The sequence below is a fragment of the Mastacembelus armatus genome, chromosome 8 (assembly GCF_900324485.2).
Source record: "Mastacembelus armatus chromosome 8, fMasArm1.2, whole genome shotgun sequence".
In the NCBI taxonomy this organism is placed as follows: domain Eukaryota; kingdom Metazoa; phylum Chordata; class Actinopteri; order Synbranchiformes; family Mastacembelidae; genus Mastacembelus; species Mastacembelus armatus.
The window spans coordinates 18,202,116-18,220,290 of NC_046640.1; the positions used below are offsets into that span (position 1 = coordinate 18,202,116).

The 18,175-nt window shown below is 39.9% G+C and overlaps 5 gene segments (V, D, J or C); all 5 read right to left on the reverse strand.

Annotated features, from left to right (window-relative positions):
- Positions 1 to 5,852: 5,852 nt before the first annotated feature.
- On the reverse strand, positions 5,853 to 8,065 carry LOC113140402 (putative V-set and immunoglobulin domain-containing-like protein IGHV1OR21-1). The segment is given in 2 exon segments: positions 5,853 to 6,149; positions 8,017 to 8,065. Coding segments are annotated over 2 exon segments (306 nt in total).
- A 666-nt stretch (positions 8,066 to 8,731) lies between these two features.
- On the reverse strand, positions 8,732 to 9,347 carry LOC113140403 (Ig heavy chain V region XIG14-like). The segment is given in 2 exon segments: positions 8,732 to 9,020; positions 9,112 to 9,347. Coding segments are annotated over 2 exon segments (303 nt in total).
- A 2,390-nt stretch (positions 9,348 to 11,737) lies between these two features.
- Positions 11,738 to 12,200, reverse strand: LOC113140328 (Ig heavy chain V region 6.96-like). The segment is given in 2 exon segments: positions 11,738 to 12,060; positions 12,152 to 12,200. Coding segments are annotated over 2 exon segments (366 nt in total).
- A 763-nt stretch (positions 12,201 to 12,963) lies between these two features.
- On the reverse strand, positions 12,964 to 13,482 carry LOC113140363 (Ig heavy chain V region 5A-like). The segment is given in 2 exon segments: positions 12,964 to 13,271; positions 13,355 to 13,482. Coding segments are annotated over 2 exon segments (351 nt in total).
- A 3,480-nt stretch (positions 13,483 to 16,962) lies between these two features.
- Positions 16,963 to 17,496, reverse strand: LOC113140619 (Ig heavy chain V region 1-72-like). The segment is given in 2 exon segments: positions 16,963 to 17,291; positions 17,383 to 17,496. Coding segments are annotated over 2 exon segments (369 nt in total).
- Between the last annotated feature and the right edge of the window lie 679 nt (positions 17,497 to 18,175).

Genomic DNA, 18,175 nt, shown 5'->3' on the forward strand with positions numbered 1-18,175 from the left:
ATACAAATTTTACCTTTGACAGTAAATAGATCTTCTTCTCCTTTCGGCTGCTCCCTTCAGGGGTCACCACAGCGAATCATCTGCCTCCATTTAACCCTATCCTCTGTATCCTCCTCACCCACACCAACTATCCTCATGTCCTCCTTCACTACATCCAAGAACCTCCTCTTTGGTCTTCCTCTAGGCCTCCTTCCTGGCAGCTCTAACCTCAGCATCCTTTTACCAAAATATTCACTGTCCCTCCTCTGAACATGTCCAAACCATCTCAATCTGGCTTCACATGCTTTTTCTCCAAAACATCTAACATGAGCTGTCCCTCTGATGTCCTCATTCCTGATCCTATCCATCCTCGTCACTCCCAGGGAGAACCTTCACATCTTCAGCTCTGCTACCTCCAGCTCTGCCTCCTGTCTTTGTCTCAGTGCCACTGTCTGTAGACCAGACAACATTGCTGGTCTCACCACTGTCTTGTCCACCTTTCCTTTCATTCTTGCTGACACTCTTTTGTCACATATCACACCTGACACTTTCCTCCACCCGTTCCAACCTGCTTGCTAGATTCCTGTCTAACTTCATCTGTCAGCCTGTCCATCACCACAGCAAACAAGAAGGGGCTCAAAGCCAATCCTTGGTGCAGTCCCACCTCCACCTTGAACTCCTCTGTCACCCCTACAGCACACCTCACCACTGTTTTACAGCTCTCATACATGGCCTGCACCACTTGAACATACTTTTCTGCCACTCCAGATTCCTCTGTAGTTTCCACAACTCTGCATATCTCCCTTGTTCTTAAAGATGGGCACCAGTACACTTCTCCTCCATTCCTCAGGCATCCTCTCACTTTCCAAGATCTTGTTAAGTAGCCCAGTCAAAATCTCTACTGCCACCACTCCTAAACACTTCCATACCTCCACAGGTATGTAATCCTGACCAACGGCCTTTCCATTCTTCATCCTCTTCAACGTCTTCCTCACTTCATCCTTACTGATCTTTGCTACTTCCTGCTCCACAACAGTCACCTCTTCTACTCTGTGCTCTCTAACATTTTCCTCATTCATCAACTCTTCAAAGTATTCCTTCCATCTTTCCATCACACTTGTGGTACCTGTCAACATATTTCCATCCCTATCCTTGATCACCCTAACCTGCTGCACATCCTTCCCATCTCTGTCTCTGCCTCGCCAACCTGTACCAACCTATGTGTCCAACCTATCATACAAATCCTCATACGCCCTTTGTTTGGCCTTTGCCACCTCTACCTTCACTTTGCGCTGCATCTCCCTGTACTCCTGTCTGTTCTCTTCTTTCCTCTCAGTGTCTCACTTCTTCTTAGCTAACCTTTTCCTCTTACCACACTCCTGAACTATCTCATTCCACCACGAAGCCTCCTTATTTGCTTTCCTCTTTCCAGATGACACACCAAGTACCCTCCTACCTGTCTCCCTGATCACTTTAGATCACTCCCTGATGACTGTAGCTGTCCAGTCATCTGGAAGAACCTCCTGATCTCACAGAGCCTGTTTCAGCTCCTCCCTGAAAGCCACACAACACTCTTCCTTCTTCAACTTCCACCACTTGGTCCTCTGCTCTCCCCTTGTCCTCTTCATCTTCCTCACCACCAGAGTCATCCTACACACCACCATCGTATGCTGTCTGGCTACACTCTCCCCAACCACTACTTTGCAGTCACTGATCCCTTTCAGGTTGGAACATCTGCACAAGATGTAATCAACTTGCATGCTCTTGCCTCCACTCTTATATGTCGCCCTATGCTCCTCCCTTTTCTGGAAAATGTGTTCACTACAACCATTTCCATCCTGTTTGCGAAGTCTACCACCATCTGTCCTTCTGCATCCCTGTCCTGTATACCAAACTTACCCATCACTTCCTCGTCACCTCTGTTTCCCTCACCAACATGTCCGTTGAAGTCTGCCACAATCACCACTCTCTCACCACTAGGGATACCCTGATTCAGCTCATCCATCTCCCTCCAGAATTTCTCCTTTTCGTCTAACTCACATCCTACCTGTGGGGCATAACCACTGACAACATTCAACATCACACCTTCAACTTCCAGCTTCAGACTCATCACCCTATCTGACACTCTCTTTACCTCCAGAACATTCCTAGCAAAATCCTCCTTCAGGATAACTCCTACTCCATTCCTCTTTCCATCCACACCATGATAAAACAGCTTGAACCCTGCTCCTAATCTATAGGCCTTGCTACCTTTCCACCTGGTCTCCTGAACACACAAGATATCCACCTTTCTTCTCTGCATCATATCAACCAACTCTCTAGTTTTCCCTGACAAAGTCCCTACATTCAAAGTCCCTACTCTAAGTCCTACACTCCTGCCCTTCCTCTTCTCTCTTTGCCTGCGAACACGCCTTTCTCCTCTCCTTCTTCGTCCAACAGTAGTCCAATTTCCACTGGCACCCTGTAAATCAACAGCACCAGTGGCGTTCGTTGTTAACCCGATCGATCCGGTATGGAAGTCATATTTGTGACTCGCATGTTTGATTTGGCTGAAATTTTACATCGGATGCCCTTCCTGACACAACCCTCTGCATTTACCCGGAATTGGGACTGGCACATGAAGACACTGGATTGTGCCCCCCTGTGGTTGCATTTGACAGAAAATAGATGATCTGTTGTTATTTGTATGTTACATCTGTAAAGTAAATAAATGTATTCACATATAGAAAAGCAAAGTCACCACAGTGAAAATGTTAGCAAGTTTTGCTAAAAGATGCCAAACAACAATCAGGATCCTAATGTGAATTAACACATCACAGATAAAAGCAGTGTCCTGATATTGTGAGCAGCACTAATCTGAAATGTACACAGGAAACATAATATCAACACTTATTTATACTAAAGACATTTTCTTGGTTAAATGTTATATGTTGCCTCACAGTAAGAAGGTTGTGGGTTTGCAACCTGGCCTTTCTGTGTGGAGTTTGCATGTTCTCCCTGTGCTTGTGTGGGTTTTCTCCAGGTACTCTGGTTTCCTCCCACAGTCCAAAAACATGTATGTCAGGTTGATTGGTGACTCTAAATTGCCCATAGGAGTGAGTGTGAGTGTGTGAGTTTGTTTGTCTCTATATGTGGCCCTGTGATGGACTGGTGACCTGTCCAGGGTGTACCCCTGCCTTCCACCCAAAGAGAGCTGGGATAGGCTCCAGCAGATATAGGAATAAGCAGGTATAGATGATGGATGGATGGATGAATGTTACATGTTTGTTTACAGTGTGAAGACCTTTAATATGATGGATATGTGCATTTATGTCATTTTAAAATCATGAGCCAGTTGAAAATTTTCAAAAATGTCAACTTTGATTGTTTTTACAGCAAGTTTGTGTATGTGTGGTCTTAATGTCATATGTCAGATCAGTGGTCTGAAGGCTCCTAAACTGGTGACAAATGAAATGGAAAGAAAACTTTCTGAAGATGAACTTCTTGTTAGGCTCTAAGTTTTTAAAGTCAGTCTAATTTACTGTTTACTAATGCTCAGTGACTTTACTGTCTGAGTAATTAAAATGATATTGATAAATTAAAAAACATATAAAATCAACCAACTGTTCCCTGTTTACTCCAAAAGTAAACTGGTCTGAATCATTAGTGGTTTGTCTCCAGTCCTTTCCCTGCAGGCTGTCTGATCCAAGCTGTGTAGTAGCTGCTCACAGAATAAGAGACCTGACAGGTGATGGTCAGACGTTGACCTGGCTGCACAGTCACAGAGGCTGGCTGTGTCAGCTGTTCACATTTCACACCTGTTAAAAAGACAAACATCTTGTGTCACCAGTCATCAGGGTGTACTGCAGAACATGAAATACTGACTGAACTGATGACTCACATGATCCAGCTGCCAACAGCAGCAGCAGAGCTACAGACAACATTGTTTATGCTGCAACTGACGTGCTGTGAACTGCACTGACAGTCTGATGTGAAGTTTTTATAGCTGAGTGAAAGGGAAGGTCACTAAGTTTGCATAGAATCAAACATTAATGCTGATCCTCCCAGAGCCAATAGAAGAGTCAGATCAGTCATATTATAAACTATTGATTCATAAATTTATTGTATTTACTTTTCAAACCTTATGAAATGTGCAGTGTAATTGCAAATAGCAATACCTCCCATACCATGTATAGTGATATAAATCATGACTATTGGAAAACCTATTCATTATAATTAGCTTTACAACAACTGATAATATAGAAACCATGGAACAAAAGAAGTAGCCACCAAGGATGTTATGTTTGTGTAAGCCACGTATACATTGTTTGTTTAAATCTGTTTATTAACTGTCAGCACCTCATATATCAAACTCTAACTTAAAATGTATCAGCATTGTTTATTCATTATTATTCATTATTCATTATTATTATTTGTGCTCTTACTTTCTTATTTTAATTCAGTACAAGTAAAATTTAATTGTATTGAATTGAATTAAATTATTAGCTGCATAAAATGAGTAGTGACATCAGATAGGATTGTGTAAATAGTATAAAAACTTAAATTTGCTGTGTATATTTTGCAGATTTGCATGAATGACTTTTAATGGTCACTGCAGATGTTTGAACACAGAAACATACAGAGAAACAGAAGCTCAGGAACTGAAACCTTTATGCAAAAAACTGCAAATGTTTTATAAAAAACTGCATCCTCCATCTGAGGAGGATTAATATTTATGTGATTATTTATATATTTATATATGTATAGATTGTTTTATTATTTCATAAAAGTTAAATCAAATATAAATATGAGAAGAACTTAAAACAATGTAATAATTAAAGACACAGGATTCATCCTTGTCAGTTTGCAGTTGGTTTGAATTATGGAGCGATCTCAGTATGTTTCAGTATTTTTCATTTGCTGTGAAAAGTAATTTTACAGCCCAGCCATACCTCAGTGGTATGTTAATGGGGCTGCACTCCATGCTGATGATAAACATCTTTATTTTAAAAGTTTACTTTAAATGTATTGAATCAAATGAACATATGCCTTATATTTAGTTTAGAAACATTTTAGAGAATGAGGCTGGTGAGTTTCTCGTTTTTTCACTTTTCTACAAAACAAGTTTCTTGTTCCAACTGTAACGTCTGTAAATGATTTAGCTCTGTTGTCTGAAAACTACTAAAACAGTGGCAGTGACTTCAGTTTGACAGAGGAAGTGTTATTATGGGAAATATCATGAACCTGGCACCACTGAATAGATCCCCCAGAATGTCTTCTCCCTTCTCCCTCCATGAAGAAAAAAACCAAAGGCCTCTTATTTATTTGAAACATGGCGCTGAGCCCAGACTCTTTGAACCAGATTGGAGTGACAGCTGAAGGTGACAGGTTGTTGTTTTCTACCAGACTGTCAGGGCAGTAATGATGGTTGGTGGTGGGGCTTCTATTGGTGTGGACTGTGGATATGTACAGTCATATCATGGGTACATCTTTCATAAATCTCCATGCACAGTGTTCGTCACAAAAACATGTTGTTTTTGATGATGTTGTTTCTCCTTTTTTTGAGCATATTTGATTAATGTTCACATTTATGAGAAAGCTAGGAAATTGAAAAAAGAATTCATAAGTTACAAATTCTATTGTCCATTTCATACACTTCATACTGTATTCTTTAGTTTAAAACTGCTTGGTTACTTAATAAGGTGCTGAAAGAGAAGTAATCTGAGAAGTGACAAAGGTGAGAGAAACTTTACACTCACTGCTCTCTAGTGTTATGAAAAACTGCAATATTATTTTTCACTCCCACATGAAAAATGTATTAAGATAAATATAAAGATGAATATTATAGGTTTTTGTACAGCTGCTGAACCAACTCCAGTCACTGTGACTCTCGAGCACAATAATAAACAGCAGAATCTTCAGTTTTCAGACTGTTCATCTGCAGATACAGCTGCTGTCTGTTGTTGTCTCTGGAGATGGTAAACCGGCCTTGGACTGACTGAGAGTAGTAAATGTAGCCACTGCTTTCACTAATGAAAGCAACCCATTCCAGTCCTTTTCCAGGAACTGTCTGACCCAGTTCATAGCGTAGCTGCTGAGTGTGAATCCAGAGCCTGTACAGGTCAATGTGTGGGATTCTCCAGGCCTTTTAACCACTGGTCCAGATTGTGTCAGAGTCTGACCATCAACACCTGTCAAGACAAACCGGAAAATAGTCAGTTGATGTAAGTTTGCACCTTCTTGAAAACAGATTGATTTCAAGCTTTGCAGATATTTTCTCACCTGCCCAGCAGATGGTTAAAAGCAGCGGTCCTGTCCTATAGTCCATCATGTTAAACTGTGTGTCCACTGTTCTCTGTCGTCCTCTCTGCAGTCAGATAAGTAGAGGTGGAAGACATCTGAGTTTTGCATTGACTCCTCCTCTCAGGAAGGAGTGAATCAGACTGGTCATCATAGACAATATATTTTAACAAGACAATTAACATATAGTGAACGTTATTTCAGCAAAATAGTTTTTTGGTTAAACTGAATTGGTTAAAAATTTGAATTGGCTCCAGAAATTCATTTTCTGTGGTAAAATTGGATTTTTGGTCTAATGATATTTTGTGTAAACTCTTCCAGTCTAAACACTGATTGATCAGACAGAACATGCAGCCTGAAGACACTGACAAAAAACAATTTTAGCTTCAAATAAAAACATTACAGAACTCAATGTTTATTCCTGTGATAAATACATGAAGTTTTCTTCTTATTGCCCTGATACAAATTTGACCTTTGACAGAAAATAGATGAACTGTTGTCATTTATATGTTGCATTGAAAAAGAACATCTGCCAAGTGAATAAATGTATTTAAATATAGAAAAGCAAAGTCATCACAGTTAAAATGTTAGTAAGTTTTGCTAAAAGATGCCAAACAACAATCAGGATCCTCATGTGAATTAACACATCACAGATAAAAGCAGTTTCCTGATCTTATGATTCATCTGACATTAATTAAACACTGATCAGTAGTAATCTGAAATGTAGACATGGAACATTATTTCAATGCTTATATGCTTATATGAATATATTTTATGCCCCAAATACATTTTCTTGGTTAAATGTGTTTATAGTTTGCAGACCACTGAATTTCCCTTTGGGATTAATAAAGTTAATTTCATCTCATCTCATAGTGGATATATCATGCATGTATGTGATATAAAAAGGAAGGAGGCCTAGAGGAAGACCAAAGAGGAGGTTCTTGGATGTAGTGAGGATAGTTGGTCTGGATGTGGAGGATACAGAGGATAGGGTTAAATGGAGGCAGATGATTCGCTGAGGTGACCCCTGAAGGGAGCAGCCGAAAGGGAAAGAAGATGTGATATAAAAATTATAAACAGTTTGACCTGGTGTTATTGCAGGTTCCACCTGCTTGTTTGTGTATGTGTGTTAATGTCATAACTGATCTTAATGTCATTTGTTCGGTTTTTTAACTGCCCCCTGTAGGTCTTTGTTTTCATTTTCAGTGCTGTATACAGTATATGTAAAGACTGGCATTTCTCAGTGAACTGGTCTGAAATCATTAGTGGTCTGAGGGCTCCTCCTCTGGTGGCTTCATGTTATAGGTTTTCAGGCACTGAGGGGTTTTTGTTCAGGTCTACTGATGGTTTGTGTTATTGTGGGTCTCTGGCACAGTAATAAACTGCTGTGTCCTCCGTCTTCAGACTGTTCGTTGTTAGATAAAGTTTACTGCTGGAGTCATCTCTGGAGATGGTGAATCTACCCTGGACTGACTGGGAGTAATAGATATGTGAACTGCCAGTGTGTATAAAAGCAACCCACTCCAGTCCTTTTCCAGGAGCCTGTCTGACCCAGTTCATATGGTAGCTGCTGAATGTGAATCCAGAGGCTGTACAGGTCAATGTGTGGGATTCTCCAGGCCTTTTAACCACTGGTCCAGATTGTGTCAGAGTCTGACCATCAACACCTGTCAAGACAAACCAGAAAATAGTCAGTTGATGTAAGTTTGCACCTTCTTGAAAACAGATTGATTTCCAGCTTTGCAGATATTTTCTCACCTGCCCAGCAGATGGTTAAAAGCAGCAGTCCTGTCCTATAGTCCATCATGTTAAACTGTGTGTCCACTGTTCTCTGTCGTCCTCTCTGCAGTCAGATAAGTAGAGGTGGAAGACATCTGAGTTTTGCATTGACTCCTCCTCTCAGGAAGGAGTGAACCAGACTGGTCATCATAGACCTTGTTTGATAAATTTAAAAAATATATGAATTTGAATTGAATTTGTGTAGTTGCCAAAGGTCGACTGTTATCTGGTAACAAAAGCACATCACAGACCTGAGACGTGATTGGAGGAATTTCACTGAAATAAAAGCAAAGAGATCTATTTTTATTTCCCTGACAGAAAATCATAACTGAAAAAAACTGTTAATAGAATAATATAAATTAAAACTTTGCTCTTTAACTCATTGGAAGAGACAATGCAGTTGGTTTGAGTCATGAAGTTTCAGTTTCTAACATATCAGTGAAGCTGACTAAAGAGAACTAAAGATGCTAATTTCTTTATGATTTACTGAATGTCATTATAGAAGAATAATCTATTTTATATTGTTTACACATTTTCAGTGCACTTTACTTTTGCAACACTGTTTTCTTTGAACTATGATAAAATCATTAGTGGTCTGAGGGCTCCTCCTCTGGTGGCTTCATGTTACAGGTTTTCAGGCACTGAGGGGTTTTTGTTCAGGTCTACTGATGGTTTGTGTTATTGTGGTTGTCTGGCACAGTAATACACAGCAGTGTCTTCAGGCTACATGTTCTGTCCGTTCAGAGTCACTGTCTTGCTGGAAGAGTCTAAGTTAATACTGAACTTGTTCTTTAGTGAATCTTTATAGCGTGAACCACCAGTATATTTCATTCCAATCCACTCCAGTCCTTTCCCTGCAGGCTGTCTGATCCAAGCTGTCCAGTAGCTGCCCACAGAATAAGAGACCTGACAGGTGATGGTCAGACGTTGACCTGGCTGCACAGTCACAGAGGCTGGCTGTGTCAGCTGTTCACATTTCACACCTGTTAAAAACAAATAATAAATATATTATGACAAATTATCAAGTGATACTGTAAAAATGAACAGTTTTCTATGTCAAATCTAGAGACTCACATGATCCAGCTGCCAACAGCAGCAGCAGAGCAACAGGAAACATGTTTTCTAATGAAAGTGATGTGTGAACTACTCTGACAGTCTGACTGGAGGTTTTTATAGGTATGAGGAAGGTCACTGAGTTTGCATAGAATCAGACTCATAAGAGCTACAGTGTTGGTGTGATCAGATCTAATAATAGTTGGTTCATTGTTCAGTGAAAACATGGCTGGAAATCAGCTCTGCCTTAGATATGAATGTTTCATTTCATTGCACATTTAACTGTAACATGTAGAAAAGGTCCCAGCATTTACTTCAACTGTTCCTGAAAACTGTTTATTCCTAAGTTACTGTAATTACTTTTTAAAAACTTAAATGCATCCTACTGTAATTAAAAACAATAAATATCAATATAGCCGCAAGCGGCGATGATCGGCCCTCGCCTCGAGCGGACCGCCTCCCCCGGCGCGGCGCCCCCGCGAGCGAACCGCGTCCCCCACCGAACCGCTTCCACGAACGAACCGCCTCCCCAAGCGAACGGCCTCCCCGAACGAAACGCCTCCCCAAGCGCCCCCGCCCTCCGAATCGACCGTTCCCCCAAAAACCGGCGGCCCCCCCAAAACCCCTCCCCCGAGGAGACCGCACCTCCCCAAGTAGACCACGTCATTCAGCGGACCCCCACGGAGGTCTGTGCCAAATTCGGTACAGTTCTAACAAAGTAAGTGCAAGAAAATAGGGGGCGCCATCCGCCCCCCCCCCCACACCGCCCCAAGTAGACCATGTCCTCTCCTGGAGCCCCACGGAGGTCTGTGCCAAATTTGATACAGTTCTGACAAAGTAAGTGCAACTGCATAGGGGGCGCTATCCGCCCCCCCCACACCCCCCCAAGTAGACCACGTCCTTCACTGGACCCCCACGGAGGTCTGTGCCAAATCTGGTACCGTTCTGACAAAATCTGGACATTTTGCAAAATTCCCATAGGAAACGAATGGCGAGATCCGGTCATCGCCAAGGCAACCACATGCAAATTAGGGCATGGGTCCGATCGGCTTTTATGATCAGGACGCCCTAAAGGATGTGTGTGCCAAATCTGGTACAATTTTGACAAAGTAAATGCTTTGGTTTGAATGGCAATTTTCAAATCGTTATACAGGGGGCGCTATATGGCCTATTTGGATTTAGTTTAATCAGATGGGTCCAGGGCGGCAGGGACTACAATTTATCAATTGGTCCGATTCCAATCCGACAATGCGTGTGAGAGTTATTACAAGTTGAAGAAACGGCGGCGAGCCAAAAGCCTAGGCCAAATTGCCGCGCCCGCCAAAGGAAAACCGTAATACTTATTCAAAGAATTTGGATAACTTTTGCAGCCCCATGGGTCTAGGTGACGCTGGCCAAAAATGAGCTCGATCGGTCAAAAGCCCAAGGAGGAGTTCGAAAGAATACGAGGTGAGCAAAATCAACGAACTCAATGACCTCGAGATAAACCCCCAGCTGGTGGACTTCCTGTCGGTCACACGACCGGGACACATTAAGCTTTTTTGCCTGGCCTGACATGAAGAAGATGTGTGCCAGTTTTTGCGACTGTACGATGAAAAAAAGTGTCACTTGACCTCCCATAGGCCCAATGTATCTCGACCTCTGTCGGGGGCGCCGCAGAGCCATTCTTTTGAGGTCGTTTATGAAACCCATAAAATATCAAATTGTGACGCGATTCTGAGGGGGGGTGCAAATTTTGGTGAGTTTTCACACACGTTCAGGGGGTCAAATAAGGCTGTAAACGCTTCTTCATCCCTTGCCAATTGAGCGATTATAATAGTCCCTGCGCTGGGACCTCGGTCCCTGCTCGGGCCTAATTACTACTTCAATGTTAATATTAACATGACTCCTGGATTATTGAAGGCATATTAAAATCAACACTAGAGTAACAATGATGGTGAACAGCAATGGAAACAGGTTTAATCTTATCAGCACTGAATTTTCCAATTGCTGTTTTTTTTTTTTTTTAAGCACTCATTCTTAACCTATATTTATCTGTTTAGACAGGATCATATGAACAGTTTAAAATATTTGTTTTGCAAAAATATATAAATATTTAGCTTAGTGAAGATTTAAAGTGAAGATTAAAAAATCTAGAGGAAGAAACGTGTTTCAGCCCATAGAGAGTTAATGTTCATTCAGATCTAAATTACTTTGTCTTGTTACTCCACATTGTTTCAATTCATTGCAGTTGTCTTCTCTGAAAGATATACATGAAACTGTAGTGTGTGATTTACTCATTTAGCTATTTATTCTATATTTATTATATATTTAATGTAGGTCAGTAATGAGAAGAGACAGCAGGCTCCCTGAAGTCTTCATAACAGCTGGATTAGTTGTTTCATTCATCTTTGATCAAAGTCTCACAAGAACCAAAATGCACAGGAGCTTTTGGTAACACTGGTATAAAACAAGTACATTCTTGTCTTAGCCTTAATACACTGAAGTAATTATTGTAAAACTACATTATAGGTGTCTTTGTGTTTTTAAGCACCATCTTTGATCTGGGACAAGGAAAAAATAACATAATAATATATTATCATAATTTCTAGGGCCCATCAGGCTACTGAGTAGGCTGTTGTAGGTTTTTGTACAGCTGCTGAACCAACTCCAGTCACTGTGACTGTCGAGCACAATAATAAACAGCAGAATCTTCAGTTTTCAGACTGTTCATCTGCAGATACAGCTGCTTTCTGTTGTTTTCTCTGGAGATGGTAAACCGGCCTTGGACTGATTGAGAATAGTATTTGCTGCTACCGCTACCACTATCAAGAGTAGCAACCCACTCCAGTCCCTTTCCAGGAGCCTGTCTGACCCAGGCCATATAATAGTTGCTGAAGTCAAATCCAGAGGCTGTACAGGTCAGTGTGTGGGATTCTCCAGGCCTTTTAACCACTGGTTCAGATTCTGTCAGAGTCTGACCATCAACATCTGTCAAGACAAACCAGAAAATAGTCAGTTGATGTAAGTTAGCACCTTCTTGAAAACAGATTGATTTCAAGCTTTGCAGATATTTTCTCACCTGCCCAGCAGATGGTTAAAAGCAGCAGTCCTGTCCTATAGTCCATCATGTTAAACTGTGTGTCCACTGTTCTCTGTCGTCCTCTCTGCAGTCAGATAAGTAGAGGTGGAAGACATCTGAGTTTTGCATTGACTCCTCCTCTCAGGAGAATATATTATCACAATATTAGGCTTTTTCACTGACAAATACAGTGCATTCAGAAAATATCTCGATCCCCTTCACTCTATTCAATTTTATTATGTTGCAGCCTGATGCTACTGTCGTTTCATTTAATTTATTTTCTCATTATTCTGCACTCAGTATCACATAATGACACGTTGAAAAAGAAGTTTAGAAATGTCTGTAAATTCATTTTTAATAAAAAACTAAAATATCCCATTTAGCTTTTGCAACAACACATTAAACATGAGCTCAGGCTCCTCACATTTCTACACCTTGATTGGAGTCCATCTGTGGTAAATTAAATTGATTGGACATGATTTGGAAAGGCACACACCCGTCACATCTGACAATACATATCAGCACATTTCTAAAATTCTGTTTTCACTTGTAATTATGAGATATTGAGTGTTTAATGAGGTTAATGAGGAAAATAAATAATTGTAGTATCAGGCTGCAACATAACAAAATTGAAAAAAGTGAAGTGGGTCTGAATATGAATTGAATGCACTGTATGTTTAAAAACCACTTTTCTCTTTCTCAGTGAACTGGTCTGAAATCATTAGTGGTCTGAGGGCTCCTCCTCTGGTGGCTTCATGTTACAGGTTTTCAGGCACTGAGGGGTTTTTGTTCAGGTCTACTGATGGTTTGTGTTATTGTGGGTCTCTGGCACAGTAATACACAGCAGTGTCTTCAGGCTGCATGTTCTGTCCGTTCAGAGTCACTGTCTTGCTGGAAGAGTCTACACTGATACTGAACTTGTTCTTTAGTGAATCTTTGTAATATGTGGTGCATCCAGCACATGCACTTCCAATCCACTCCAGTCCTTTCCCTGCAGGCTGTCTGATCCAAGCTGTTGCATAGCTGCCCACAGAATAAGAGACCTGACAGGTGATGGTCAGACGTTGACCTGGCTGCACAGTCACAGAGGCTGGCTGTGTCAGCTGTTCACATTTCACACCTGTTAAAAAGACAAACATCTTGTGTCACCAGTCATCAGGTTGTACTGCAGAACATGAAATACTGACTGAACTGATGACTCACATGATCCAGCTGCCAACAGCAGCAGCAGAGCTACAGACAACATTGTTTATGCTGAAACTGACGTGCTGTGAACTGCACTGACAGTCTGATGTGAAGTTTTTATAGCTGAGTGAAAGGGAAGGTCACTAAGTTTGCATAGAATCAAACATTAATGCTGATCTTCCCAGAGCTAATAGAAGAGTCTGATCAGTGATATTATAAACTATTGATTCATAAATTTATTGTATTTACTTTTCAAACCTTATGAAATGTGCAGTGTAATTGCAAATAGCAATACCTGCCATACCATGTATAGTAATATAAATCATGACTATTGGAAAACATATTCATTATAATTAGCTTTATAACAACTGATAATATAGAAACCATGGAACAAAAGAAGTAGCCACCAAGGATGTTATGTTTGTGTAAGTCACATATACATTGTTTGTTTAAATCTAACTGTTTAACTGTCAGCACCTCATAGATCAAACTCTATTAACTTAAAATGTATCAGCACAGTGTTTTTTTCTCTCCTGCATTGTTTATTCATGTATCTGTGCTCTTACTTTCTTACTTATTTTAATTCAGTGCAAGTAAAATTTAATTGTATTGAATTGAATTAAATTATTAGCTGCATAAAATGAGTAGTGACATCAGATAGGCTTGTGTAAATAGTATAAAAACTTAAATTTGCTGTGTCTGGTTTCCAGATTTGCATGAATGACTTTTAATGGTCACTGCAGATGTTTGAACACAGAAACATACAGAGAGACAGAAGCTCAGGAACTGAAACCTTTATGCAAAAAACTGCAAATGTTTTATTAAAAACTGCATCCTCCATCTGAGGAGGATTTATATTTATGTGATTATTTATATATTTATAGATTGTTTTTATTATTTTATAAAAGTTAAATCAAATATAAATATGAGAAGAACTTAAAACAATGTAATAATTAAAGACAGGATTCATCCTTGTCAGTTTGCAGTTGGTTTGAATTATGAGCGATCTCAGTACGTTTCAGTATTTTTCATTTGCTGTGAAAAGTAATTTTACAGCCCAGCCATACCTCAGTGGTATGTTAATGGAGCTGCACTCCATGCTGATGATAAACATCTTTATTTTAAAAGTTTACTTTAAATGTATTGAATCAAATGAACATATTGCCGTATATTTAGTTTAGAAACATTTTAGAGAATGAGGATCGCGATTTTCTGTTTTTTCACTTTTCTACAAATCTCAGACTAAAACCAGCGAGTTTCTTGTTCCAACTGTAACATCTGTAAATGGTTTAGCTCTGTTGTCTGAAAACTACTAAAACAGTGGCAGTGACTTCAGTTTGACAGAGGGAGTGTTATTATGGGAAATATCACTGACTAGATCCCCCAGAATGTCTTCTCCCTTCTCCCTCCATGAAGAAAAACCAAAGGCCTCTTATTTATTTGAAACATGGCGCTGAGCCCAGACTCTTTGAACCAGATTGGAGTGACAGCTGAAGGTGACAGGTTGTTGTTTTCTACAAGACTGTCAGGGCAGTAATGATGGTTGGTGGTGGGGCTTCTATTGTTGTGGACTGTGGATGTGTACAGTCATATCATGGGTACATCTTTCATAAATCTCCATGCACAGTGTTCATCACAAAAACAGATATGAGACTCAATGACAAGGATGTTGTTTCTCCTTTTTTGAGCATATTTGATTAATTTTCACATTTATGAGAAAACTAGGAAATTAAAAAAAGAATTCATAAGTTACAAATTCTATTGTCCATTTCATACACTTCATACTGTATTCTTTAGTTTAAAACTGCTTGGTTACTTAATAAGGTGCTGAAAGAGAAGTAATCTGAGAAGCAGGCAATTTTATCCTTCAAGAGCCCAGGAAGTGAAAGTTTTTCATCATTTGTTCATTCTGCTTTAATACAAAGTCCCAGACACAAGAATAAACATCGGCTCCTTAAACATTCCAGATGTTGATGTAGAAATCTTGTTGACATAGTGAGATGATGAGCAGCAACAGATGAAGCTGTAGTCACTGATCCAGCAGTTACATGTTTCTGTGTGATGTCAATAGAAATGTCTAGTTCAGTCTGTCAGTTAAGCTCAATGAGCTGACTGGAGTTTGTGTCTTTATAGTGACAAAGCTGAGAGAAACTTTACACTCACTGCTCTCTAGTGTTAATAAAACAAACTGCAACATTATTCTTCACTCCCACATGATAAATGTATTAAAATAAATATAAAGAAGATGAATATTATAGGTTTTTGTACAACTGCTGAACCAACTCCAGTTACTATGACTCATGTAACACATGGAGTGTTGCCCTTGAGACTAAAGAACTGTGACCCTGTGAGGTTATTGTTGCATATCAGTCCAGTAAGACTGAGTCCTGTAGGTTTTTGTACAGCTGCTGAACCAACTCCAGTCACTGTGAGTCTCGAGCACAATAATAAACAGCAGAATCTTCAGTTTTCAGACTGTTCATCTGCAGATACAGCTGCTGTCTGTTGTTGTCTCTGGAGATGGTAAACCGGCCTTGGACTGACTGAGAGTAGTAGATGCTGCCACCACCGCTGCTAATGTAAACAACCCACTCCAGTCCTTTTCCAGGAGCCTGTCTGACCCAGTTCATTTCGTAGCTGCTGAATGTGAATCCAGAGGTTGTACAGGTCAATGTGTGGGATTCTCCAGGCCTTTTAACCACTGGTCCAGATTCTGTCAGAGTCTGACCATCAACACCTGTCAAGACAAACCAGAAAATAGTCAGTTGATGTAAGTTTGCACTGTCTTGAAAACAGATTGATTTCAAGCTTTGCAGATATTTTCTCACCTGCCCAGCAGATGGTTAAAAGCAGCAGTCCTGTCCTATAGTCCATCATGTTAAACTGTGTGTCCACTGTTCTCTGTCGTCCTCTCTGCAGTCAGATAAGTAGAGGTGGAAGACATCTGAGTTTTGCATTGACTCCTCCTCTCAGGAGAATATCTTCAGATATTTAGTGAAACTAAGTAAAAAATCTTCACCAGTCAGTCTCCTAAGTCAATTATTTTGACATTTCTCTCACATGTTAAGTAAAATAACAATATTGACACCACTACCATTTATATACTAATAATACAAACACAATACATTTAGTTCAGACATCTGAAACATCATCAAACAAACTGCTGTATATATAAATCAGTTAAAAACAATGATAGAGTGGATTTAGTATCAAAACTCTCTTCCACATTAGACAAATTACTCTAATCACCCACATACAGTCGTCTCTCTCTACTGAAAACTTACTGTATTTTCATCTCATCATGTCACTATCCAGAGTTTTCACTGATCAAATGTTTTTCAGCTTCTTACTCTTTCAGTCTTGGTTCATGTAATGTGTAGTTGGTACTTGTAAATATGATGCTGGTATTTTTGTTTTAATGTCTGTTAGGAGGTGAAAGGCTTTTGATAATCGCTGTGATGGATCTAATATAATGATGAAAATAGTTATTACTCATGAGTTTATGGTAAAATATCTATAAATGTGATGTGGATATATCAAAGTGATTTTAATGGTGTTGACAAAATCCAGATGTGACTGAGGTCAAACTGCTGCTTGTGGTCTGTGGTGGTTTTTGTGAAACTGCTTCACTGTCTCCAGTCACTGTGTTGTCGAGCACAGAAGTAAACAGCAGAATCTTCTGTTGTCAGGTTCTTGACCTGGAGGTACTGGGTGCTGCTGGGAACATCTTCAGTCATGATGAAACGGCTTTGAAAGGAGCTGCCATAGCTAGCAGAGTTTGATCCAGCATCCATCCTCCCAATCCACTCCAGAGCTTTCTCTGGCCTCTGTCTTATCCAGTGAATGTAGGAGCTTGTCATGCTAAACCCAGATATGACACAGGACATCTTCACTGTCTCTCCAGGTCTTTTTAGCTCTGAGGCAGACTGGTCCAGTCTGATCTCACTCCAAACTCCTGTAAATAACAAAATAATGATCATCATCCATCAAACTTATATTTACAAAAGAAATGTTTTACTTTGTTAAAGCCTAAATAATTTTCTCACCATGAATAGTAACTATAAAAAATAAGCTCCATGAAATCATGATTTCTGTTCTGTAATAGATTCTGCTGTTCAATTCTTCTAATCAGTGTTTTAGAATATACTGTATGAAACGTTTCCAGTGACACATTTTGTGACAGCTGTGTGTTTATAAGGAAGAAATCATTTGCATAGACTGCCCTCTACAGGTTTAGTAATAGATTCCATTTCCATAAGTAGTTTACCTACAACTGTTGCCTGCGTTAACTTGACCACATTACAAAATGAAAACTGCAAACGATGTGTGGGCTACAGTCACATGGGCTAGAGGGTTTTTGCTCAGGTCTGTCAGTGTTTGTGTCACAGTGACACCACGTACACAGTAATAAACAGCTGTGTCCTCAGGCTGCCGATTCAGTTCTGTTAATGTCACAGAACTAGTAGAAGTGTGTGTGTGGCATTTGAACTTGTTCTTCAAAGCATCATTTTGATAAAAGTTGATATTTTGTCACCTGCCCAGCAGATGGTTAAAAGCAGCAGTCCTGTCCTATAGTCCATCATGTTAAACTGTGTGTCCACTGTTCTCTGTCGTCCTCTCTGCAGTCAGATAAGTAGAGGTGGAAGACATCTGAGTTTTGCATTGACTCCTCCTCTCAGGAAGGACTGAACCAGACTGGTCATCATGGACGTTATTTATTTCAGCAAGACAATTAACATATAGTGAACGTTATTTCAGCCAAATACTTCTTTGGTTAAACTGAATTGGTTAAAAATTTGAATTGGTTTCAAAAATAAATTTTCTGTGGTAAAATCTCAT